The 22600-nt window shown below is 40.0% G+C and overlaps 1 protein-coding gene across 3 annotated transcripts; it reads left to right on the top strand.

Moving 5' to 3' along the window:
• Positions 1 to 435: 435 nt before the first annotated feature.
• On the top strand, positions 436 to 21307 carry LOC122761806 (sodium-driven chloride bicarbonate exchanger-like). 3 transcript variants are annotated; one of them, XM_044017066.1, is made up of 25 exons: positions 436 to 513; positions 4594 to 4737; positions 4940 to 5081; positions 5302 to 5462; positions 5948 to 6136; positions 7797 to 7885; positions 8215 to 8372; positions 8519 to 8606; positions 9313 to 9459; positions 10029 to 10129; positions 12910 to 13084; positions 13300 to 13433; positions 13581 to 13826; positions 15093 to 15198; positions 16084 to 16245; positions 16693 to 16806; positions 17539 to 17700; positions 17796 to 18047; positions 18157 to 18225; positions 18321 to 18494; positions 18598 to 18720; positions 19289 to 19353; positions 19627 to 19740; positions 20060 to 20097; positions 20913 to 21307. In XM_044017066.1, the coding sequence occupies exons 1-24, from the start codon at positions 477 to 479 to the stop codon at positions 20070 to 20072; spliced, it is 3165 nt and encodes a 1054-aa protein (XP_043873001.1). In that variant the 5' UTR covers positions 436 to 476; the 3' UTR covers positions 20073 to 20097; positions 20913 to 21307. The 3 variants fall into 3 exon arrangements, with proteins under 3 accessions (XP_043873001.1, XP_043872992.1, XP_043872985.1); XM_044017057.1 differs by lacking the exon at positions 20060 to 20097 and having other exon boundaries at positions 4943 to 5081; XM_044017050.1 differs by lacking the exon at positions 20060 to 20097.
• The last annotated feature ends 1293 nt before the right edge of the window (positions 21308 to 22600 follow it).

Here is a 22600-nt window from a genome sequence, read left to right as displayed (position 1 = left end):
GGACTTACTGCCCTGCATGTCTTAGACCAGAGGTCTCAAACTCAAATGACCTGGGGGCCACTGAGAGTCAAGTTTGGTCAGTAGGGGACTGGTCATGTGAAATTTTGAGATAATAATAATAATTTCAAAATAAAAGTGTTTCTTTTGATGTGAAATTAGTAATAATTCACAATAGAAACTCATTACTCATTATAACTCATTGAAACCTGATTAAGTGGCGGGCCACATGAAATTGATTGGGGGTGGCCCCATGTTTGAGATACCGGCAAACCAAATCCCACGATTCCATGCTGCTTCCCAATGTTATCAAACTATGTCTTTTGTTATTGTTTTGATTGCGAGAACACAGAAATAACACACTGTGCACTCTCTCTGTGTGTCTCTCTCTGTGTCTCTCTCTGTGTCTCTCTCTGTGTCTCTCTCTCTCATAGAGAACGGATGAGGAGGCGGTGGTGGATCGAGGGGGCACACGCTCCATGCTCAACACCAACTTTGAGAAGGAAGAGCTAGAAGGTAAACCCCCTTGATATTACTGGATGCTATGTTTCCCATAATGCACCTCAGCAGCAGTCGCTGGTTGGCTGAACTAGACTAGACTAGAATGATATTTGCTTGCCACAAAGTATAAGTCGTGCTTGTGTGCAGAAAACGTGCCTTGTGGCAGAATCTCTGACAGCAGAGTTTACTGTCTGTATAAAACATGCCTATTGACTCTAAATGTGAATCATTAGGAATTGTGCTGCGTCAGAGATTGAGAGCTGTTTTCTCTGCGTGTGTTTGTGTCAGCATGTCGTCCATTGTAAAGGAGGCTGAGATGACCATTAGTGTTCTGAATAGATAAAGAGACCTTAGCACAAAAAAGGCTTTCAACTTGACTGTGACAACAAGAATCCCTTTCAAATGCAGAACATAAAATGGGATAAAATTATCTGTTGCGAACTTCAACTGAAGATTATTTTAAATAAACAATGAAAAAATAATATCTATTTAAAAATGGCATCATCTCATCATGGTCTATTTCTCTCTATATATATCATATACCTGTATATCATGGGATAATATATGTACAGCCATATAGAATATTCATAGTGACACTATCCTTTTTCTGCTTCCCTTTATTTATTTTTTATTTATTTAAAGCCATTGGGTTTTAGATAGCACACAATTATTTTGAATGAATATTTACATCTGAATTCGTAAATTATATATACAATATAATATTCTTATTTATTTAAATAAACATAAGGGATCTGATCGAAACTCCTTGTGTAACAGAAGTGAACTTTTTCAACAACATAGATTTCCCATTATTGTCTTCATTATTCTCATGATAAAAGTACTGAGTGGACTGAATACATGTCAAGCTTCAGGTGATAATGCAGCCATATACTGCTTGCTTGTGTTATACTGGAGTAGTAATACAATATACTGTACATGAATGTGCCCCTTTCATTATAATGTTCCTGCTCTTGCTGTTGCTGCTACTATCTCCCTCCTACACGTTCAACCCACGGATGCGTGGAAATTCAGGCACAACTGACCAAACGTGTTTACATTATAATGGTTTCAAGACAATCTGCTTTGTAGAACCCTGCTTGCTTCTTATTAACCCATTTTGTATTTGACTTGAAGAGCATTAAAAAGGAATTAAGAAGCAAATGCACTAAAGTTCGAGTGCTCAAGATGAAGGTGACTCAGATGGACTGATTAAACTCAGATCTTCTGTATTGTGGATTAATGTGTCTGGACAGCAAGAGGACAAGTGAATACAATGATATTAGTCATAACTCCAGAAATGTGTCACTAATGACTGATTCATATCTGATTATGTGTAAATCTTGTAAAGTGACTTACTTGAGGGGAATCTTATCTTTTGCCTGTCACTGTTATTGTCATTTTGTTGTGTCAATGAATGAATGACTTACCAAACATAATGGCATGGTAAAATATAAAGATGAATTCACCAATTATGTTGTCATGGCAACACTCCACACTAAAGCAAAGATGTCACTCTTTGATTCTGACAAAGCTGCCGGTGAGATGACGCTTTCATCTCAAGGACTCTCGATGTCTTTGGTTGACGGTTGCTGTGATCAGTAGTCTGGTGCCGTGGTAACGTCGGAGGACCGCCCCTTTCTGCTCCATCATGCACCGTCCTCGTTCCTACATACACATCTAGTACTAATATGAAGTATTAGTTACATGATTGGTTATTGTATTGATATTATTTTAACATTAAAACATAAGATATATTATTATATGTATATATATTATAAGAAAATATTATCTTAGATTTCTTCCAGATTTTATAGGCTATGGCAGTACTGATATTCATGAGTCATAGTCACATATTATGTTGAATTAAATACCAATTACAAAGACATGTGATTGACATCAAACTTAAAGCCAAACTTATGTCAGAAAACCTTTAAGCCTGATTGTTTGTGCTACAGCTGAACTTTTATTTCACACAAAAGCGTTAGATTGAGATCTATTAAAATACTGTAAATTGGGACACAGCATAGAATATTAACATATTATTTATAAGCCATACTGCCTAGCGCTAATATAACCTAATAACAAGAATTATGTGCTGTCCATACCATGATGTGACATTTTGTGACATGGCACCAAATGCAGATGTATCCACTGCTATAATCCCTAATTAACTAATTATTTCCTAGCAACGTCAACAAAGTTCGTAATAACCAGCTGTTTAGGAAAATAGCTAATAATTTTTTAATATGAAACAAAAACATAAATGTAACCCCACAGACAGCATAGCCCTGCAAAACTAGACATATCAAAAATAACTTTGACCTGCAGCACTATAGAGCTGCACAGTCAGAGCCAACCAATCAGCACTGACTTGTCTCAGTGAGCAGAAAATGCATGAAAATACACATGAAAACACTTAAGGACATGAAATAAACAAGTACTAAATCACACACGCACACACACACACACCACTGAGATAAGGTGACAGAGAGATAAAGGCATACTATGACCTCAGCAGACGATAAGGCCTCCACTCATGAGTCTTACTTAATAAGCATAAGCTCTGCTGTTCCGTCTTTATTTTTAGCTCCTCTACCTCATTGTTCCTGTCTGCTGGAATGTTGTTTTTTTATTAGGAAATTTGCTTCATGTGCAGTGTAAGTCTCTCCTCCTCTTCCCTCTCTGTCTGACATACATAATTTATCGCACTCTAACAGCAATTTGCTCTGGGTGGTTGCATCCATGGCAGGACAAGCTCTGGCAGAGTGAAACACACTCCCCAACTACAAATGTATTATGACACAAAGTTAGTTTTCTCATTAGACCCCACTTGTCCTTTATCCTGGATCTATGTCTGCAAAGTTGCTGCCTTAAAATGCTGTGGTGCCATTGTGATTAAATTTTGTACCTGTGCATTGCTTGATTCTACTAATTGGGCTATAATGTGATCAGTAATACATCTTAGTAAGTTAAACCAATTGAAGGCATTCACTTCAGATATTTATCCCTCAGACTAAAGGCAAATGAGAAAATAATGAGATTTCTTACCGTAACTGAAACCAAAATAACAACCCTTTCCTTGAGACCTTTTTTCAGCTCTGTGTCATATCTGTACAACTTTGACAAAAGCTGCACCAGCAATGACTGCCAAGGTCAGACAGGTTTTGGGGGTAGCTTAGTAAAAGGACACTATTTAGTCATAACTTGGTGTACAAAATAGCCTAAAACAACAACAACAATACAGATGGCCATTGTCCTGACTACCTCTCCAACATGAATCCTAATGAAAATGACTCACCATCTCAAAACATTTCACATTGGTCAACTTGGTATACTGGCAGACAATAAAACAATAGTTTATAGTAAGGTTATACTTCTGGAAGAGATGCTATAAATACAATATAACTTGGTTTCTCAATCCTGGTCCTGGGGTTCCACTGCATGTTCTGGATTCAAATAAATGGGTTGTTATGGTCGGCTCATCAGCAAGCACTACAAAAGCCTTTATTTGAATCAGGTGTTGAGCAAGGACATGTCTATAACATGTAGGGCAGTGGAACCACAGTATATCCATGGGAATTCATGGGAATCTATGGGAATTTACTGGACAAATAATATATTGTAGCACGCATACACTATCTTTTTTTCTTTCTTTTTTTTAATTCCAGTTAATGAGTAATAACTGTTTCCTCAACAGAGTGGAAATAAATAATAGAGGAATGCCTCAAAGAAAGACAAAGCTTAAGTTTCTTTTCTTTTCCACTGATGAACCTGAATAATTGTACTTTAGTAACTGTTTTGTTACAGATCACCTCCCATTGTCTTATAATACACTTTTATGCTTTCATGTATCAGTGCTGTACTGAAGATACTACTCCGTCTTCTTCACTGTGTCGAAACAGATTCAAACTTCACCTTCATTGCAATTTGTTTGGATTGACTGAAAAAATAAGTAGAATTTAGATTTTAATGAAAGATTTAAATGTTTTCAGTTTCCTTGATAAGTTAATATTGCTGTTCTGTAGGAGAAACATTTTTAATGTTGACTCTAAAGGACAGACTGAGTTAAATGTGTCTCTTACATGTTGTCTCCAGGTCACCGCACTCTCTACATTGGGGTTCATGTACCGTTGGGTAGGAGGTCGCACCGACGCCATCGTCACCACGGACACAGACACAGGAAGAGGTCCAAGGAGAGGGACTCCTCAGCTGACGATGGACGAGAATCCCCCTCACACAGTAGGTGTCCAAGATGGACTCAAGCAAACTCTAAATTTGTATTTATCTTAATTTACAGAGAGAATTCACTCATTCACACTCCAAACTGTTTTTATTTTCCATCTATAATTCCTATATTTCCTATTATTTTCCGAATGCTCCCTTTTCCTTCCTGCTCCTCTCCCGATTAATATCCATCCTGTCACTGTCCCGCTTGCTGCAGCAGACACACCAGCTCAGAGGGTGCAGTTCCTCTTGGGGACAGAGGATGGCGATGAGGAACATATCCCCCATGCCCTGTTCACCGAGCTGGATGAAATCTGTCTCAGGGAGGGTGAGGACGCAGAGTGGAAAGAGACGGCCAGGTACGCTTCGGCGGTCGGCTACATGAGCTGGGTCTGGTCAGCTGTAGTGTCCTTCCTCTGTTGCACTGCGACTTATAGATTCTGTTGGTGACATCAAGCGTATGATGGAGCTTTCTTGTAGCTCTAAACCTTTCAGGATGTGTAAATTATAGATTCGGGATAGAAAATTGGAATTATGTGGCATCAGAGAACGTGATTTAGCTCTTGTTTTTGTTTGCAGGTGGCTGAAGTTTGAGGAGGATGTTGAGGATGGTGGTGAGCGGTGGAGTAAACCATATGTAGCCACACTGTCCCTACACAGTCTTTTTGAGCTTCGCAGCTGCATCATGAACGGAACTGTGATGCTGGATATGAGGGCTAACTCACTGGAGGAGATTGCAGGTAAACACTCCACGGTCCTGTTTGACTCAAGAAATGAAAAGAAATCAGACTTGAGCAGTTCCAACCCAAAATATGGAGTTCCTCAAGGCTCCATTCATGGACATCTTCTTTTTAACATTACATGCTCTATTATTGAAAACAAAGTTTTTGAAAACCAGCCACTCAAATTTCATGCAGCAGAACCAGAGCTATTGTTTTATTGTCTATTTTCCGTACCTTGTTCTTTTCCACATTGCTATTACAGTAGATCTTAATCTTCAGATTTTAAATGTAAATACTTCATTTTAATGGGAATTCCACTTTAAAAAAAAACAAACAACACACATCTCAGATATTTGCTTTTTGTGTCGTCAATTCTGTGCAAAACTGCCTTTTATCAGATTAGTCTGTGGTACCTCACAGAAACACACTTTCATGAGTAACCTTTGTGAAATAAAAATGAACAGTTTAAATAATGTGCAGACCAACATCCCTGTGTTTCTCAGACATGGTCCTGGATCAGTATGAGGCGTCGGGCCCTGTGGGCCAGGAAGACAGGAAGAGAATCCGAGAGGCTCTGCTCAAACAGCACCACCACCAAAACCAAAAGAAACTGGCCAACCGCATCCCCATTGTCCGATCTTTTGCCGATATTGGCAAGAAGCAGTCTGAGCCTCATTCCATGGACAAGAATGGTGAGCAGGTTGTCTGATCGCATGGCACACTTACACACAAGTTTTTTTATGGTGACAATATGTATGTTGTGTGTGAATATATGCAGTTTTTTATGTGTACTGTTGTAATCCTTTGTGTGATGTATCCAGTGTGTCCATCAGTAAAATGCTGTTTAACTGCTACTTGAGATCTCATTTTCTCCTCTTGTTTGTGTTTTCCATGTTTGTGTGTTTGTTCTTGTCTGCGGTGTGTGTGTGTGTGTGTGTCTGTGTGTGTGTGCACATGTGTCATTCAATTAAGCAGTAAATGGCCTGAATTGTCAGACCATAAAACCTCCCAAGTGTTTGCCTGAAAAAGCACTCCCCGGGAATGTCACCCAAAAAAGCATGTTCCAGTGTGGCATGGCCGCAGTGTGTGTGTGTGTGTTGCATGTGATGTCTGTCCTCCCCTCTGTCAGCTTTGAGCTCCTCCTGTAGCCATGACAACATGACCCCAGATGTGCTCATTGGCGAAACCAATGTCAAACGTCCTAGTGTTGCACAGAAAGACACAGAGCTGGAGACTTTCACAGGCAACCATGATGCCCCAGCTGATGCTTAACACTAATAATCCACAGTAGTAGTAGAAGTAGGAATGGGACAATATATGATATTATCATGCATCATGATTAAGTCGGTTCTGGTGATAGAGATAGTCATGATTCAAAGAAAACAATCATTGAAAATGCTGCCGTGCTTGTATCATCTTTAACATTACACATGCTTACACTACACTGTAAATACAACTACAGACAGACATTTTTGAAAGTCTATGATACAAAGTAGACTATGGATAGATGGCTCGGCTTGTTTACATTTAAGAAACTAAAATATGTGGTAAAGCAAATTTTTTTACAATTACTAAAGCAATACTACAAATCTAAATTATTTCCTCAGGATAATCTTGACAGGGATTTTCATATCGTCCCATGCCTAAGTAGAAATAGTAGATAAACAAATGCATTACATTTGGAGAGTATCATCATGAGAGGCATTATGTACAGTCATAAAACCTCTCTTTATGCAAAGCTCACAGTGCAATGTTCTTGTTGTACAAAGAAAACTTTGTATTTTCTTCACTTTTACCATGGTAGGAAGTTTTTTTATGTGTGTGCTTGAACAGAAAATGTATGTCGTAGCAATTTTCATGATAATGCTCTCCACTTCTTTTCATTGTCAACAGTTTGTTGGGCAGAAAAGCTATATCGCATTCATAACTCATGACAGTCACCAGTTCCTAATTAAGAAAGCTTTTCACTATAAACTTATCAGATAACCTTGTTATTTGAAACTGATGTTGGGAGCAATCTTTGACTTTGATTTAGTGAAATTAAATTAAAAAAAACCAACTGATATGTGTAAATTAAATAATAAAGGTTAATGATTGCACCTCATGCAGTTTGCTTAACATGAATTTTTAAAGCTTTCGTTTTTGCTAAAAGCACCACTGCACCATTTAGAAGATAACTCAGCAGGTACACTTCTGTCACTCAGGAGAAACCTTCCCCTGTTGTACCATGTTTTTCTCACAATGTAACTGTAGCCTGTAGTCACTCACTGGAGACCTTTGTCTTAGTGTGGGAAAGTAGTGTTGTGATAGGCTGAGCCTCCATGCTAATGGGTTTCCTGCTCTGTCTGACAGGCCAAACGGTCTCACCTCAGTCCCAGCCGGCCAACAATGAGGGCAAACAGGACGTCAGCCGTGAAAACAGTGCTGTCGACTTCAGCAAGGTGAGCGAGCAGACCCACCGCTGATCCTACTGTTTATCTACCAGCACTGTTAGCTGAACACATAACTAGCACTGGATATTTAACCAAGATTGGGTTACATGTGAAATGGCCACTGTGTGCTTCTTTCCCTGGGAAACTGACACGAATTTGACAGCAGTTTAGTTTATTTTCTTTTGGTGTGTGTGGCTCATTGGAATAACATTCAGCCATTATTTTCTCCTTTTAACCCACCTTGCTCTTGTTAAATCTCTTTTAATAAAAAACAGATCATATCTTTTATCCTGAGGTTTTCTTCAAAAGTGTATTTGTTTTCTTTATTTATATCACAGATTGACCTCCACTTCATGAAGAAAATCCCTCCTGGTGCTGAGGCGTCCAATGTCCTAGTGGGGGAGCTGGAATTCCTTGAACGCCCTGTGGTGGCTTTTGTCCGCCTGGCACCTGCTGTGCTGCTCAATGGCCTGGCTGAGGTTCCCATCACCACCAGGTAAATACACAAACCTGAGGGAAAAATGCTCGTCTCTTGGTCTCCATATTCTATTTCAAAATACCTGAGTTGATAATCCTCAAAATGTACCATTAGAGAAGGAAGTGATCGCTGCCAAAAACCTGTTGTCCTCTGTCTTGGAACAGGTTTCTTTTCATCCTGCTTGGCCCTCTGGGAAAAGGTCCACAGTATCATGAAATTGGCCGGTCTATTGCTACGCTGATGACTGATGAGGTGAGTCTTGTGCAAATGCAATAAAATTGAAGTCCTCATACAGTTATATGGCTCTCAGAGTGTAAGTAGCTTCTGTATATTTACATACTTCTGGTTCAAATGAGCTGTAAGGAAGAGTCTACTCTGACGGGGAGGACTTCTTGCCACCACTGTACATGCTATGTTGGGATGGGCATCGGAAGAATCATAGAGCACTTGATTGCTCAATAGTCTGCTCTCCCAAGTACAACATGATTCATCACCAAACGTACAAATGTGTGTTAGTGTTTCAAGAGCCATGTCATGGGAACTTTAAGGTTAATTATTCTAGCTCTGACACCTCTGTTGCTCACAGAGGGAGCGTGACTACTGCAGATCTGCTGCTATGTAATCTAGAAAATCTCCATAAATGATATACATTTTAATATGCCCATGTACTCAACTACATGTTAGGACTCTATAGTATAACATTGTGTTTAAATATTTCGCAATAAAAGTCTTGTTGAAGTAAACAGAATAGACTCAGGGAACTGAAACCCTAGAGTAATTTTATTTTGAAAAGGGTAAAAGAGTGGCATATTTTACAGATATAGGCATTGAAACTGTGGTGAAAGATCATTTTCACCCTTTCACTCTACTGTGAGCATGTTTCTGAATCATAGTGGACCACAAATGTTACACATGTACATACAAATGAGTCATGTATGTTCCTTTATCTGCTCCACAGATTTTCCATGATGTTGCTTACAAAGCCAAAGACAGGAATGACCTGGTGGCGGGCATTGATGAGTTTCTGGACCAGGTGACAGTGTTGCCTCCTGGAGAGTGGGACCCCTCAATCAGAATAGAACCTCCCAAGAATGTGCCCTCTCAGGTGTGCATATATTAACTTTTTGTTTTTTGTTATCAGCCTATCACTTGATAAAAAAAACATATAAACATATAAACCACATGCAGTACAGTAACAATCCATTTGTGACGGTTTAAAGTTTGAGATTTCCTTCAGATCTTTATTACCGCTCTTCATGCTGCTTGGCACTGCTTGCTGAGATATGGTTCAACTTCTGTCTTCGCTCAACTGCAGGCTTTGATGCTGCTCCCCAGGGTTCTGCTGTCAATCTCTATGAAACAATGTTATTTTACCACCATTAGTTATTTTTGTGTTCTTTGAAAAGTGAGCCGCCATCTTGTTTGGTATATAAATGTTGTTCTGACAGATTGCTGCTTCAGATGATTTCTAGGGTTTCTAAGGTCCTGTTTTTTTCCCTCATTAGGCTCCTGTTGTGATTTAATGGCACATCTACTGTGCAGTTATGTTGTTATTCTGATGTAATGCACTTCAGAATATGTCAGATCTCAGAATTGCAGATTACTCATTTGTCATCCAACTAGTCTGATTGTTATTGTACTGTCCAGTGTCTGACATGATTTTTATCCTCACAGGAAAAGCGCAAGATTCCTCCCGTTCCCAACGGTGTGACCGATCTGGGAGAGTCAGAGGAACACGGGGGGCACGGTGGCCCTGAGCTCCAGCGCACTGGGAAGTAAGTGTTGGAGAGAAAAGCAACATGATTTGTGATGTACAGCCCTGAGCTCTTGGAGCTCTTCTTTGTTCCCGTCTTCCTGTCGCCTGTGTGCTGCCTCCCTATCCCCAAACTATACATTTAGCTCTTTGAAGGAATCAAAGTACCCTGCTAGTCCATTCTAATTCGTCACACTCAAACTCTACAAGGACCTTTTGTTTAGCCTTTAATTCTTGACAAGTGTAGAGTCACTCTGTGCCCTGAAGACTGTCCTCAATATTTAAAATGAATTCATACTAATTCAAGTATGTATACTGGCTCACAAATAATGCACGCTGCTGCTCTTACTCCATAAACACTTGATTAAATATGGTACTGATATATCACTGACCCTATCATATTTCTTCCAATAACACAAAAAATGACCACTTACTGAGCAAACTACAACAAAAACTGAGCCACTTTCAAAAACAAATGTTTGAGAGCAAACATTTGACTGACAGACAACAACAATACACTTTGTGCATGGGCTACCGTCTCTTCTTCAACCACTTTCTCCTTGTCACTGTCAATGTCCCACTGCACACACAGCAAGGTGAGGTTAGACAGTCTGGCCTCATTCGTACACGAGTGCAAAAAACTCTTCATAAGCCTCAGATGGCGGAAACTTGGTTTGGCACTGGCACTGCTGATGGGAATGGTTTTATTTATTCTATGCAGAACTGTAACTTCATCACTCAGCAAATTTCCCATGCAGCCCTTTTGCTTTCAGCTGCATCTTCTGCAAGTTATGATGATATTTAATCTCTCACAGGGCCCTCAATGTGTGTGGGAGCAGCCACCCCCTTCTCCCTCTCGCTCCCTGTATGCTGATTTATATTTTTAATCATCTCTATACAACACCTCTTACTTCACTACGTTTGTTTTCCATTTAAAGTTGTTATTAATTATATTTTGGCTAACTTGTCCACTGCTGCTGTCACCTTATGATCACATCCGACAAGTGGGGGCCAAATGTGGACAAAAAGCCTGAACTCACAGCAGAGAAGACCACCTCCTTGTGGAGCTCTGGCTTCTGATCGGATAAAGTCTTGTAGGATACTTTCGACTACATTTACTGTCAAAGTCCTGAGGCTAAAGACATTTTTAACTCAGGGTAATGTCCTGGGATTTGGGTCCAAACATTCTTTTGAGTTTTACATTCACACATTTTGAGCACAGTGGGACATTATCTGGTGAGATGCATTCACAACAACAAGAGAATCTCTGGAGGATCCATGCAAGGTGGCGGCACTTGACATAAACATGGACCGGGCAGAAAACTCCCCAATTCTGAACTTACTGTATCCAGTTTCTCACATGAGCTCACTCAGATATTATCTGGACATTTTGTTTATGAAGCTGGTTGGACAATTTCCAGTTAGTTTTCACACAAATCGAACAGGGCAGAAATTTCCAATTAAAGAAGAATGAGGATTGAAAGTCTTGCTGAGGACTCAATTACTGACTGTAACTGCCCATAAGTCCAAATTTTTCAGGAAATGATAATAATTTCAAACAAAATAATCCTATACCACAAGGAATATGTCAAAAATTTACAAAGATCCAGAACCACAGGCAGAACAGGACACAAGGAGTTGATAAGAAGCAACACAGACAATCTGACAGAGAACAAAGGTATTAGGAAGAGTATTTATATACATGAGGGCGGGAGAGACAACGAGACACAGGAAACAGTTTTATTTAACAACCATTAAACTGAAAATTTAGAAAATCTACCAGGAGAAAACAAAACAGTAAACGGGAAAATCAAAGTCTAAACAGTGCCAAGAAGTCCAAATAATTTAAAGCACTAGAAATAAAACAAAGGCCAAGGTATAGGAATGTGACGCACAAAAAAGTAATAACAAGTCATCAAGACTAAGTGAAGGATTGATTAACAGTTAATTTAGTAGCTGGAAGTTTAAGTTTAGTAAAATGATCATGCATGAAAGGATAGAAATTCAAAATGTGCCTTATTCCATTTCATAAACCCAGCTTTGATAAGGTCAGGATATCAAGATTGTCATTTCAGAGAAATGTGTGTATCGTAATAATAGGTGTAATGGGGAATGTAAAGTTTTACAGACGGGATTCAAGATGATACTCTATCATTCTGTCATCATCCAGGTGGAAACAATGAAATTGCAGTAGAGCTGTGGTTGACTGGACATGTCAGTGAGTTTATTAGCTGAGGATGGAACGATGCGGTTCCGCTGCTGCTGCTGCTGCTGCTGAGCAGTAGTTTGCTAAGTCTGGCCCAGTCCCAGCCATCAACCCCCTCTCACCACCACAGCCACTGCCTGGGACACGGCATCACTTCTGCACAGACCAAGCATACTGTCTCTCCGACTGTTGCCATAGCAACCGCCTTGAGCTAATTTAACCCGCTCCAATGTTGCTGCAGCATGAGTGTCTGTTCACTTGCTCACTGAGAGTCAGAGACAGTGAAAGAGTAGATTGAAACAGGCTTTCCTGGCCCGCTACATTTTGTAGATGTTCCAACACACCTGATTGAGAAACCTGGATTATAGCACATTATGAGTGCTTTAACCAATTTAAAATATCTTGTCTTGTGGTTCACGTGTAGAAACACAGAAACTCTTCATTTGAAGTTTGCACTACCAAATACTGAATACTGACAATCCAGTAAATAATCCAAGTGACAGAATATGTTGGTTACAGACAAGATTTTGCATGAAAATGCCCTCATTTGTGAGGATTCACATCAGCTTTATCTCATCGCAGTCATTTCTTCACAGACTGTTTGGCGGGTTTGTCATGGACATCAAGCGAAAGGCCCCTCACTACCTTTCCGACTACACAGATGCCATCAGTCTGCAGTGTCTGGCCTCTTTCCTCTTCCTCTACTGCGCTTGCATGTCACCCGTCATCACCTTTGGAGGACTCCTTGGAGAGGCCACAGAGGGACGCGTGGTAAGAAATGTCGTTAAATGTTAAGTGAGGATTGTTTATTGTTAAAAGTGGGATTTTTATTGTCAGACGAGCGCAGGAAAAAGTTGACAAATGTTAACCTATTATGTTTAGCGTGTGTTATTACTCAGAAAATGTAAAAATGTATTCCAAAATCTAGAAAAGCAAAGTGAAGTGAATCAGTCAATTCATGTGTGCGTTTTTCCCTGTGTTTCCAGAGTGCTATCGAGTCCCTGTTCGGGGCCTCCATGACTGGAATTGCATACTCTCTTTGTGCTGGTCAGCCTCTCACCATCCTGGGCAGCACGGGGCCCGTTCTTGTCTTTGAGAAGATCCTCTTCAAGTTCTGCAAGTGGGTTCTATTGTTTATTTGTTTTCCATAAAGAATTGTCGAATATTTTAATTCTACAGTGGAGCAGATGTGCGTCACCTCTAACTCCCTGTACCTTCACTCCTTCTGTGTGTGTGTGTGTGTGTGTTTGTGTCTTGTCTCACTCAGGGAATACGGCCTCTCTTACCTTTCCCTGAGGGCCTGTATTGGCCTGTGGACGTCCTTCTTCTGTCTACTGCTGGTGGCCACTGATGCCAGCTCACTTGTCTGTTACATTACACGCTTCACCGAGGAAGCTTTTGCTTCACTTATTTGCATCATCTTCATCTATGAGGCCCTGGAGAAGCTTTTCCACCTGGGAGTGCATTATCCCATAAATAAAAACAACAACCTTCAGAAACTCACACAGTACTCGTAAGTACTTTTTAATAAAGTAAATGAAAAATACTAAATGGGCTGTGCAGCCATTTTAACATGTTTTAGCAGGAAAAGTGCAGGTGTTACTGGTCACAGTAACAATGGCTCTATTCAGTTCATAGTAGGCAGAACAGTGTGATCGTGAATCAGCATGCATCCTGATACTGAGGAAGCTAAATGGAACACAGCCATCTGCACCCAAAAGGAACAAAATGCTTATTTGAATACCATTTCACTGTTTGTGTCTGTTTTATGTATGTTTTCCAATTCTTAGTTTAATAATAACCCTACTCACCCTGATGCAAATCATTAGAAAAAGAGAGACTCAGCCATCATTAATTAGATCATTTACTCAAGTGATTTTCCTGCAGTGAAAAGAGCCCATTTCTCAGCTCCATGAGAGAATTGCAAACAGGAACTGTACATAGCTAAAACCTTTAAAGTGAGGAAATAAAATACAATAAATTGAGCAATAAAGTTTTAGTTTACTTCATGCTTGAGTTGAGACGTGGCGATTATTGAGCATGTGTTCAGTACGAACGAAGGAAGGAAGCACATTAGCACACATGGCTTCAAACGGATCCCTGCATCATGAAAGGACAGATGTACAATTGTATAGCACACACACTGTCCTCTTTGTCAGTAATGGCTTTTGCTTTATGGAGAAGAATCCCATGTTGAGAGTGTGTCTGTGTGTGTGTGTGTGTGTCATAGGCATCATGCATTATCTAGCAATTTAAGCATGTCTGAGCCAAGAGCTCCTTCTGCAGTTTTCTATTCTCGTATAGTGCACTGACTGCAGGGGACCAAGCTGACATTTAAGTTTTGGAGAACGCTAGTAGAATGAGTCATTGTATGTAGAGCACTGTGCCTTTTCATATGTGTTGTGTTATGAAATATGTGAGCCGCAAATACTGATTATCAATTATTAAGTGACTATATATTTGTTCCTCTCATGTAGAGCCTTCAGTTTCATTCTGATTCTCTCACCAAAGTCCTTCTGGACTGAACCATGTCCTCTCTCTACACGTGGATAAAAATCACCTGTAAACTTGAAATCCACTTTATAAGCTCTTAATAATACATGGATGTGTGCAGATATTGTCATTTTCTTCTGTTTTGTAATTGTATTGTTATATAATGTGGATTTATTGTGATGTTTCTTCTATGTTAAATTTAAACCCCAGGAAGAGAAGCAGTAGCCTTGTGTACTGGCTTATAAACCAAACTAAAATGATACTCATATTTAAATGTCTTCTATAGGTGTGCCTGTGTGGAGCCCATGAACCCCAGCAATAAGACTCTGCGCTTCTGGGAGGAGAGGAACATCACGGCTTCACAGGTTAATTGGACCATGCTGGAGGTCAAGGTAAGGCAGACTTGACATTTGAAGGAAAGTATATGGCAGGATACTTGTGCTGTGCTGAATCTTATTATAGCAAACTTATCAAGAAGTCAGAGATTGTCAATTGCTCGGGAAGTACAGGAATCCTTACTCTCACTCTGGAAGTTGGCAGATCTAAAACATCTTCATGAAGAAAATAGTGTGAAGTGAATTGAGGGAATTAGGTGAAATCACTATTTCTCTGTATAGTCTTTATTGTGGTGAATTAAAGACATCGATTCAGAATCGAATGCCTTCTACATCAACCATCAGGAGGGTTGTATTTGTATTTTTATTTGCTACTGAGAGAGAAAGAAAGACCCAGCCGTCTGGCACTGGCCCCGTGTTGTTGTGTCTCACTTACGCATCACTCTGCTTTTTCAACGAGCGTCATAAGTCTACGTGGGGATTAAGAACATGTGGGCAGGATTTCACAGGATTTAACCGTAGAGAATGAGATCCAGCTTGAAGAGTGGATTCTCTCCACGTCAGACTGGAATCAGACACAGCAGTGGCAGCGTGCTGCGTCACTCCCACGCACACTTGTTAGACAGACTGCATGGCAGCAAATTGAGAGGCAGGATCATATGAGACGACTGGGACTCTGTGCAAATGAATTTTGCTTTAGTATAATAATGATAAGCAGAAAACTTATAAATATGCAGAACTGAAATAATAATAAAAAGGAAGAGTTATTAACAAAAATTAAAAAATTTTAAAATAACCAAGAGTCTGACATCACTAATTCATCACTGACATCTCTCACCTGTTCGTCTTCCTTACTGTCCCTCTAATCATTTCTCCTGGCAACATTATTCTTGTCTAACCCACCATCATCATCATCATCACCGTGTCCTCTGGTGCCAGTAGGAGTGCGAGATGTTGCACGGGGATTTTGAAGGCACTGCCTGTGGCCCCCATGGTCCCTACATTCCCGACGTCCTCTTCTGGTGCGTGGTCCTCTTCTTCACCACCGTCTTCATGTCTGCCTTCCTCAAGGAGTTCAAGACAAGTCGCTACTTCCCAACCAAGGTCTGTATCACACTCTCACCTTCCTCTTTACTGCAGTGCGGTTGTTATTTCTTCAAGTATGTTCTGAGTTAGCCTTCCTGTTTGATACTGTTCTCAGATGGTATGATATCTGCAAAACTGAACATGATGTAGCCCTTCATTTTGTCCAGAGATGACACTGAACAGAATTACCTGACCTTTTAGAGTATGCCGCCATCTAGTGGTTGTTTTATAATAGAGAAAAACTCCTGCAGGCTGTGTGGCCATTCTATGTATGAAATCTCTATGATTTATCATTGGGATGACACTGTGTGGCGTGATGTTGACACACTGATCTGAAGCACGCTAGTGCCACCTTGTGGTGATGGGCCTCACACTGTAGTCTGGCTAAAATAGTAGAGTAAGTAGAAAGTGTTTAACTGTGAGACGTCTTAGTCTGACAATTGTGTCCCCTTGTGTCCTCTTCAGGTGAGGTCTATTATCAGCGACTTTGCCGTCTTCATCACTATCCTCACTATGGTTCTTGTGGATTATGCAGTCGGGATCCCCTCTCCTAAACTACAGGTCCCCAACAAATTCAAAGTAAGTATTTCCTGTTCCTGTTCCCCCATGTTTCCCCTCCTTGTGTTATAAAGGTAATTTTTTTTTTTGCTTGAGTTTTTCTTTTTGCCTTTTAATAGTTTGTTTTAGTAAATACTCATTTCATTTTTGCAACCTGCATTTAGGTCCTCCTTTTTTTTTACACTGCTTGACAAAATTATGCAAGCTTATAAAAAGGTTATTACTGGTTTGAACGAGGAATGCTTAAGCTACACAAGGTTGACTGTGATATTAATTTACAGCAATGAGCATAAATCTCAATATAAATAAGCACACATTAAATGCCAGTGCAATTGTGATGAAATATGGTGATATAAAGTATATTTCTGATAAACAGGAGTTCAAATTCTTGTTATTCCTTAAGTCTATGGTTCTCAAACATGCATCAGCAGTAGTACATGAGCTTCTTCTGGTAAATTAAAAATCTTGTTCTACTGTATATACCGGGTTATGTGTTTGGAGTGAAGCTGAGGGATATTGACCAGATAGTGTAGAAAAATGATAATGATAACGAAAATAATGATAAGAAATTAAATAATAATAATTAGAGTCACCTTATCTCTTGCTCCATTTCAATCTAATGTCACTATACCAGTGTCTGAAGTATATGTGAGGAGGAGAGGGCAAATTATTTTATTGGTAATAAATCTGCCTCCTTTATTTTTTATTATATATTTTCTCTGGTGGTACTTGACTTCTTTTTTCTTCCTTTAGCCAACCAGGGATGATCGTGGCTGGATTATAAACCCTGTGGGGCCCAATCCCTGGTGGACCACCATCATCACCTTCATCCCAGCTCTGCTCTGCACCATCCTCATTTTCATGGACCAGCAGATTACAGCTGTCATTATCAACAGGAAGGAGCACAAGTTGAAGGTATTTGAAAGCTTCACGAGAGTCACAACTTAATTATTCCCCCCACAAGCACTACTTTATCTACATGACTTGTTGGCCTGGTTTGGCTCCTGCAGAAAGGCTGTGGCTACCACCTGGACCTGTTTGTGGTGGGGGTGATGCTGGGAGTGTGTTCAGTGATGGGCCTGCCGTGGTTTGTGGCGGCCACCGTGCTCTCCATCTCGCACGTGAACAGCCTGAAGCTGGAGTCGGAGTGCTCAGCCCCCGGAGAGCAGCCCAAGTTCCTGGGCATCCGAGAGCAGCGCTTCACTGGACTCATGATCTTCACCCTGATGGGCTGCTCCGTCTTCATGACCTCTGTGCTCAAGGTGTGGAGGAAAAAAATTAGTATTTAGATATGATGTTGGTCATTTAATCATATTTGCCAGTTCTATGATTATGGCCAAGGATAACTAAGAAATCTCTCTCTATCTCTAGTTTATCCCCATGCCTGTGCTGTATGGAGTCTTTCTGTACATGGGGGCGTCCTCACTCAGAGGGATTCAGGTGAGTCTAGAAACTCTCTGCCTCTGAGAAAAGAGAAGATCCAGAAAAAGATTCAGGAACAATCCTTTCACATACTTTGCTTTGTCTCTGTGTAGTTCTTCGACCGACTGAAGTTGTTTGGCATGCCAGCCAAACATCAACCAGATTTTATCTACCTGCGCCATGTCCCTCTGAGGAAGGTGCACCTCTTCACCATCGTCCAGCTCAGCTGCTTGGTCCTGCTGTGGGTCATCAAGACCTCCAAGGCTGCCATCGTCTTCCCTATGATGGTAACCCGTGTGTTGTTTGTGTTTGTTTTAATTCATTGCGTACACTAAAGCTCTATATTTGTGTGCTGTACATGGCTTTTGATGCCTGTTTCTGCTGCACCAGGTGTTGGCCCTGGTGTTTATTCGTAAGCTACTGGACTTAATCTTCTCCAAGAGAGAACTGAGCTGGTTGGATGACCTGATTCCCGAGTGGAAGAAGAAGAAGTTGGAGGATGCGGCACAAGAGGTGCAGTAAAGGTTACATTGCTGAGATGTGACCAAGATCACTGTGGTTGCTCTAAAGAAACTCATGCAGTGTTTTTTATCTTATAGTTATAGTTCCGAATCTTTTAAGTGTAATTGTATAGATTAGTGTGTATGTTTGACACATTATGTGGCCTTTTCCAACAGGAAACTAAAGTTTGTCAACTGCTCATTCTGCTGCACAAAAATCCATAGAGAAAATCATTGAATTCACATAACAGCACACAGGAGGTATTGATCCATTTCTGCCTCCATCAGACAATAACAATTTGTTGTTGTTTTGTGTGACCTTAGTGTTTGAAATCAGATTATTGAGATTGAAGTCATAACAAATACTTACAAAGCGAGTTTGCAGTACTTAGCAGCTCCTAAATCCCCATGAGCTAAATGAGCTAATACTAGTTTTCTCTATGGACTTTGGTGCTGTCTAACTACGTGTGTGCTACAGTGACAGCTCGTCCTGCAGAAGTCACATAGTGTTGCTTTAACTTTCCACCTCTGCAGCTGCTACCCATGCAGTGTTTTAGATGATCTCTTGTCTCTGTCTTCAGGAGGAACACAGTATTATTGTAGAGGAGGAAGGCATTGTGCAAGTGCCACTGGAGGGACACTACAAGTAAGGCATTTTGATGTTTAATCACATTATTGTTGGTGCAAATGCCAATTCAGATAGAAATAAGAAGACAGGAGAAAAGTTTTATTTCAATGTTATATCAAGGAGCATAATTCAAATGGCTCAGTTAAGAGATAAATTCTATTGCATTTCCTTTCAGTACTGATGCTACTTTTGCTGTTGAATCTAAAGGATGAATATAGGATGAGCTCAAGCCAAACCTTTGGATTACACGTAATGTTTATGTTGTGTGTCCTCTGTAATGTGCGTTTGAAGGAGTGACCCGTCCACAGTAAACATCACTGATGAGATGTCCAAAGGATCTTTTGGGAATGTATGGAAAGGCGTTAGCCCTGCGGAGAGCACAAAGAAAGAACCAAGCGCTAAAAGGTTGGCCTCCTCTTCCACAACACTCTCACAGCAACATCAGTCACACGTCACATTTCTGCATGCACACTGATTCCAGAGCTTACATGTATTATTACAAAGTCATTAAAAAAAAAGCATTAAAGCAGTGGCAGGTGTTTGTTATTGTAATGTTGTGGAATATTTACATTTGATATTTTTCCAGGAAACTGAGGAGTCAGTTTGTTTAGACAAAAGGTTTTTTTTTATCTGTGATGAATGTGCGCTGCCCAGGCACATTTCCAGCAGAGTAGACTAACATAGTAATCTCCTGCCTGCTTCTCTCATTCCATCCCACCTTAAGTTCCCCTTCCTAACCTCTCAGAAGCTGATATCCCAAAGGTAAGTGGTTCCCAGTCCCTGCTAGCATGGAACTTGTCTTGTCCTGTGTGTTTATTACTGAGTGCTGCATGATGAAAATGGATGTGGGTCCATGCTGCTGCGAGGGACGATTGAGATTATACTCAGGGAATGGTGAGATAAGTTAGTAATAAATGAATGTTGGCGGACTGACAGCACAGCATGGTCTGGGTGTGCATGGTACTTCAAGGACATATTTTATGATGTCATTTGCAGCATGCCGTAAAAGTTGCCAAATGAAAATGTCGCTGATGTTAAAGGGACAGTTCAGGGTTTTTTGGACACCTAGTTAACACTGAGCGCAAGGAAAAGCAGATTTCAGCAACTTAACAAAAGGCTCACCCAAAAAAATCAATGGCTGCTTCAGTTTATCTTACTGTCAAAACAGCCTATTAAGTTTTAGTAAACTGCTCACTCTTGTGCATCAAAGTTCATAAATAAAATCAGTGTTTTTAGTTTGTAGAGACACAGGAGCTGTTGGTTTTCTCCTGCCTCATTTGATAAGTTTGTGTCATTAAGGTAAACACAACTGAAGGAATTCAAACCCTGAAGTCACAAAATAACACGTTTGAACTCCCTGATCGAGACGGCACTAGTGCTGTGATGTAAAATTGCAGATTGAGTGAGCAGTTTAGGAAGTGACGCCAACGTGTCAAAACAAGTGAACTATCCTTTTACACTCTATGAGATACATTTGCATGTTGTCTGTGATGCTTTTGCACTTTTACCGTTGGAAAATGCAAAATGAAGGTCCCTGCAAAGATAATGAAAGTGGATTTTCCTGCTGTATCATGCAGTTGTTCCTGTGGTGGCGAAAAGCAACACAAGCAGCGGCGGCGTGAGAAGAGACTGGACAGGGAGACAAGTTTGTGATGACACATGGTGGCGGTGCCATTGAGCTGTCGATCAGTAAATTGATAAAAAAGGAAAGAAAGAAAAAAGAAAGAGAAAAAACAAAACAAAAAAAAACTGTACCGTGCCACACTCAACCACCTTTGTACTGTGCTACACTGTGTTTTTTTGTTATACAAGTCTGTGTGCAAGTTGTGTGAAACAAAAATGTGTTAGAAACAGTATTAACTTGAGGAGCTGAGACACATCTGTGTTCTGATTTGATGTTTGGTGAAACCAGCAACAGAGGGAAGCCAGAATTACATGACACGTGTGTGTTGATGGGCCAATTACATAAAAATTTTAAACAATTTTTAAACTTTATTTGTATTTTGTATGTTTTTTATATTTTTCCAGTATGACTCCTTTAAAACCAATCTGCCACAGAAAACCCCACAAACTTGTGGATCTAACGTGCAGCATTTATCGACTTTATGCACCTCACAACAGAAAAATCGAAAGCAGATATTTGCCAATACTAATCTATTTCAGTCATATCTAAATTTGTTGGCTATATAGCAAATGTAGTACCCTTTTTGGGAAAGTATTAAATGTACATTTTATATTTTCTGTGTATCTAAATGTTTTTGTGACAGTGACAGATCATGTTGCTCCAGGCTTTCCCATCACTAGATTACACTTCTCTCCTCCAGTAAAATAAAAGTTCACGGACAAAATGTACATTTTCGCAAAGTTTGATGGTTTGTGTTCTCTTCTATTAGATGAGAAGATCCATCCCTATTTTAGCTTAGCACAAAAATAGCCAGTCTGCATAAACACCATTTCTTTTAAATTGTCCTCACAAATATTGCGTGTTAAATGTTGGGTTAAATGTTTCCATATTTATCTTCTCATTCAACTTATTGGGCAAAGTCAAGGTGAGTGTATCTTATCCGAGGACAATTTATTGGATAATGTCATATTCGAGCTCAGCTAGCATGGCACCATAGTTTGGGAACCTTGAGCAACTCTAGCTTTACTTGGCCTTGGCTTTTTTGAAAACCTTGTTGAATTTGCCAGTGCTGAACTTTAGCAGCTCTATGTTTTCCACCTGTGTACTCTTTGTCTACTTGTCTCTAAGTGTCATCCAAGGACATGTGATCTCCTTTCCAAATGACCCTCGATGTGTTAGCATCAGAAGCTAATTGTTTTTAAAAAATTAAAATGAAAAAATAAACAAACAAATACCTGCATGGCGGTGAAATGGAGACCGTCTAGCTGCAGGACCATGGTTACTTCAAGAGATGCAATAATACCTTCTTTTTTGGGATGTAATAAATAGTAAAGAGTCTTAACAATGTATAATACATAGTATATTTTATTCATGTACAATGTTACTAATATATTACTAACATGGAGTCAGTGTTGAAAGGCAGGATTTTGTTGTAGATGTTCTTTTCCCTTTGTCCTAGTTGTTTAGAGAAACTAATAATCGGTCAAACTTATATGAATATCACATGATTTGACCACTTCTGTGTGGAATTCTGCCTTAAACTTGGTAGTGATAGCTGTGCACTTTTTGTTCAACAATTTTAATTCACCTGTATAGAAACCTATCAGTTCAGGTCTGTTGTTCATTTGTGATTTGTTTCAT

The sequence above is a fragment of the Solea senegalensis genome, linkage group LG2 (genome assembly GCF_019176455.1).
Source record: "Solea senegalensis isolate Sse05_10M linkage group LG2, IFAPA_SoseM_1, whole genome shotgun sequence".
In the NCBI taxonomy this organism is placed as follows: Eukaryota; Metazoa; Chordata; class Actinopteri; order Pleuronectiformes; family Soleidae; genus Solea; species Solea senegalensis.
Note: the sequence above shows the minus strand (reverse complement) of the source record. Positions and strands in the feature narration are given on the sequence as shown.